The 4,708-nt window shown below is 32.3% G+C and overlaps 1 protein-coding gene across 1 annotated transcript; it reads left to right on the top strand.

Annotated features, from left to right (window-relative positions):
• The first annotated feature begins 1,266 nt into the window (after positions 1-1,266).
• Positions 1,267-4,503, top strand: LOC146994022 (uncharacterized). Its single transcript, XM_085826449.1, has one exon. It carries the CDS (start codon positions 2,264-2,266, stop codon positions 3,680-3,682), a length of 1,419 nt encoding a protein of 472 aa, XP_085682575.1. The 5' UTR covers positions 1,267-2,263; the 3' UTR covers positions 3,683-4,503.
• Positions 4,504-4,708: the final 205 nt, after the last annotated feature.

The following is a 4,708-nucleotide window of genomic DNA, read 5'->3' as shown; positions in this document are numbered from 1 at the left end:
ATTAACAAACTCAACGAGTTCAGAGCGAGCACTGTACAGAAGATAACAGTTTTATCACCAGTGCGGAATTTCTAAAGATATACTGTTTTCAAATGTATGTGGTTTACGGGCGAAGAACATGATACTCAATAAATATAGGTAGCACACAAAACTTTAAAAAAAGAGTGCTTTTAGTTTTTATTTTATCTTTTTTCCCTTCGTTACGCTCAGAAAATTTTATGCTCCAAATTTTATGAATTATTAAAATAACTAATCCACTTTAATATTCATAATTTAATGATCATATAATCAAATAAATATGATCGTTTTGTAATGTTATTATAGTTTAGAAACTCACTGCCTGAAAATGTTCATTAAATTAAAAAAAAATTATCAGATCATGTTTAATTATACTTATTTATTTCAAACCATCGTGTACTATCAATCTTATTAATTTTAATTTATTTGTACTCGAAATTAAGTTCATAAATTTTGTGCTTAGAGTTTTTACCGTTTTACCAAAGTACAGATGTGTGTACAAGAATTACGCGTGAAAAAAAAATGCGTGAAATGGAATAAAAAGTGCTTTAATGAGATATATTAAAACCTATTTGGAAGAAACTGTGGCTTTCATAATCGCATCACTATACAACGTATCACATTTAATAATTAAAAAGAGTTATGTGATACGAACGCCATAGGTTTCAGTGTTAAAGTAAACCATATCGTCCCTACTCTTTCTTGCCGACATGTCGGTGACGAGAGCCCCGCCCACTGGGTTAGTCTGTCTTTTATAAGGTCCATGATAACAACCATAACGTGGTCTACCATAATAAGCTGTTTCTTCCCTTTCTGGCGTTAAGGCTGTTCTCCATAACTTATCTCTGGTTAGGACATACATGTATTTTATAAGGCTAACTTAAAATGAGACAGTGATGATTCTGTGTTTTGATTATAATTTATTATCAAAAACATTAAAAAAAATTATCATCAAACGAAACGTTTATAATCAAACATTTATAATATATAATAATAATATAACAAACGTTTATATTCAAAAAGCAAAATCGCCACTTTTGATATTAATTTATAATGAAAAGATGGGAGGATGTTAATAATACACTATTTATTTTAATGTTTATTGTTGTGCATTTTAAATTTCCTGGCTCATTAGCAAGCCTCACTATTAAATTTTGCTAGTATAGTTTATTAATTTGTGTATGGCAATAATGATAGATATTCAAGTTTAAAGACGTTAAACCACAGTAAATGTTTTCTTTCGTGATAATAAGGTTTGTTTACGTTGAAATTGATTTTATTATTTGAATAATTACCGCAATTATAGTTATTTAGTGAAAGTGGCTGTTTCAAAACTATGATGTGAGTGTTTAATTAAAGTTTACTTCATGCTCAAGTGTGATTAATACTTTTAAGTATTCAAATCTTGAAAAGCCGATTACTTTTTCAGTATAAGTTTTAACAGTTGTTACTAAATTTCGAACGTGACATGTAACTTCTTCAAGGTATAGATCATTGACTAGCTACTATACAAAAATTTCATGTAGTCGTAACGTACCATATGTGACCAGTTTTAAAAATTCCTGTTTAAACTTGTTACTACGATCACGCAGGAAGCCTTACTTTAGTAAACTATAAGAAACTAATTTCAGTGAAACATGAAGGTATTCTAATAGCAAGTAGCTGATACGTCACATGAATAATTTATGTTTATTCTTTTACGAAGAAAAGGACGCGTATTTACATGACACACGAATTGCTAGAGTGAACCGTCTTAAAACTACTTTTACCGAAATTTCTGTTAAGAAGCCCGTTTTACATTCCTTCAGAGGATGAACTTCATCACGAGATATGTAGCAAGTCATATTATATTAAGACTGCCAGTTACAGTTATCAATATTGTGCAGAAATTGCATGTTCTAGAAGGAGGATGTTCTATGTTCGTGTTCTGAAATTACGTGTTCTATTAGGAGGATGTTCTAGGTTCATGGTTTATTACAAGGTAACTAATCATTTTCCAGAGATAATATTTAAAACACTACATCCATACTGAACATAAATCTCATATGCATGAAATTTGCATGATGTCATTTAGTCAAAAATGTACTTTAAAGATGTATATGCTAATTTACATTGGAGACAAAGCTGTTATACTTGAGTTATGTACACATTTATTTAAAAAATTAATTCAGACAGTCATCTGCTTATTCACACAGGAGAAAAAGCTCATGTGTGTGAAATATTTAAAAAATCATTCAGTTTAAACATGCATGTGCCTACTCACGCAGGAGAGAAACCTTATATATGTGAAATATGTAACAAGATATTTCGCAATAAGAGTAATTTAAATATCCATATGCGTATTCACACACGAGAAAAAACTTATATGTGTGAAGTATGTAACAAGTCCTTTAGTCAAAATTCTTCTTTAAACAGCCATATGCTTATTCACACAGGAGTGAAACGTCATGTATGTGAAGTATGTAAGAACTCATTTATTCACAAGGGGGGTTTGATCAGCCATATGCTTATTCACACGGGAGAGAAACCTCATGTGTGTGAAGTATGCAAGAATTCCTTTAGTCGGAAGTCTACTTTAAACATCCATATGCTTACTCACACAGAAGAGAAGTCGTATGTTTGTCAGGTATGTAAGAAGTCATTTAAACACAAGAGTGCTTTAAACAGGCATATGCTTATTCACACAGGAGAGAAACCTCATGTGTGTGAATTATGTAAGAAGTCATTTAAACACAAGGGGTCTTTAAATAGGCATATGCGTATTCACACACGAGAAAAACCTTATATTTGTGAAGTATGTAACACGTCCTTTAGTCAAAAGTCTTCTTTAAACAGCCATATGCTTATTCACACAGGAGTGAAACGTCATGTATGTGAAGTATGTAAGAACTCATTTAGTCACAAGGGTGGTTTGCTCAGCCATATGCTTATTCACACGGGAGAGAAACCTTATGTGCGTGAAGTATGCAAGAATTCTCTTAGTCAGAACTCTATTTTAAGCAGCCATATTCACACAGGAGAGAAGCCTCATGTGTGTGAAGTATGTAAGAAGTCATTTAAACACAAGAGTGCTTTAAATAGGCATATGCTTATTCACACACGAGAAAAACCTTATATTTGTGATGTATGTAACAAGTCCTTTAGTCAAAAGTCTTCTTTAAACAGCCATATGCTTATTCACACAGGAGAGAAACCTCATGTATGTGAAGAATGTAAGAAGTCATTTACTCAGAAGGGTGGTTTAAACAGCCATATGCTTATACACACTGGAGAGAAATCTTATGTGTGTGAGATATGTAAGAAGTCCTTTAGTCAGAAGTCCACTTTAAAGAGACATATGCTTATTCACACAGAAGAGAAGTCTCATGTGTGTGAAGTATGTAAGAAGTCATTTAAACACAAGAGTGCTTTAAACAGGCATATGCTTATTCACACACGAGAAAAACCTTATATTTGTGAAGTATGTAACAAGTTCTTTAGTCAAAAGTCTTCTTTAAACAGCCATATGCTTATTCACAGAGGAGAGAAACGTCATGTATGTGAAGTATGTAAGAAGTTCTTTAGTCAAAACTCTATTTTAAGTAGACATATGCTTATTCACACAGGAGAGAACTTTCATGTGTGTAAAGAATGTAAGAAGTCATTTAACTACAAGTATGTTTAAACAACCATATGGTTAGTCACACGGGTGAGAAACCTCATATGTGTGAAGTATGTAAGAAGTCCTTTAGTCTGAACTCTACTTTAAGCAACCATATGCTTATTCACAGAGGAGAGCAGCCTCATGTGTGTGAAATATGGAAGAAGTCATTTAAACAGAAGGATGCATTAAACGGCCACATTCTCAGTCACACAGGAGAGAAACCTCATATGTGTGAAATATGTAAGAAGTCATTTCGTTGGAAGGATAGTTTAAAAGCTCATATGCTTATTCACACAGGGGGAGAAGACTTGTGTATAAACTATGGAAAAGTTAACTTTTGATAAGGAATTATTAAGATATGTATATCGACAGAAGAGAGGAATCTGTCATGTGTGTAAGAACTCGTTTGGACACTAGAATAGTGTGAAAAGATATGTGTTGATCTAAGCAGAAGAGAAGCCTTCTATCTTTTGAGGGAAGTTTAAATTGGTATCACCATTTATTTATCAGTGTAGTAAAGATTTTTCTATGCAGCAAAGAAACCTCAATTTTTGCGGTCAAGTCTGAACCTACAATTGTCATTATTTATTAAGTGGTGGGAAAACTCTTGTTAATAAGAGAGGCATTGACTGACAGAATTTTAGAATTAAAGGTATTGTACCGGGTGCTATGAAACGTACTGTTGACGCTTTGGTGAGGTTTTTGAATTGTCATTTGATACAGTTTTCACAGATTTTCGTATCACTCATATTCAGTGTTACATCTGTTACCTACCAAAATGCACTGTGGTGATCATATGCTTGTTACAACTTTGACATATTTTTGAGATGCAATTCTGTATCAAGGCCAAATGTTTCATTCTATATGTGTACCGTAACTTGTATGTTCTTTGCATTAAAAACGTTTCTGAGTTTAAAATTCAAAATTATTGAATTAACGATAGAGATGCATTTCTTGAACCTGTAATGAAATAATATATTAGGTGATTTCTGTATTGTGATAAAATACTAAAGACCTGCAGCAAATTACATAGTTTTATTTTATTTA

The sequence above is a fragment of the Stegodyphus dumicola genome, chromosome 11 (assembly GCF_044657685.1).
Source record: "Stegodyphus dumicola isolate Sdum_Otavi_A_Nest chromosome 11, ASM4465768v1".
Taxonomy (NCBI): Eukaryota; Metazoa; Arthropoda; class Arachnida; order Araneae; family Eresidae; genus Stegodyphus; species Stegodyphus dumicola.
Note: the sequence above shows the minus strand (reverse complement) of the source record. Positions and strands in the feature narration are given on the sequence as shown.

Excerpts from the sequence above, each read along its gene's own strand:
- LOC146994022 (XM_085826449.1), top strand. The coding sequence starts at position 2,264 with ATGCATGTGCCTACTCACGCAGGAGAGAAACCTTATATATGTGAAATA.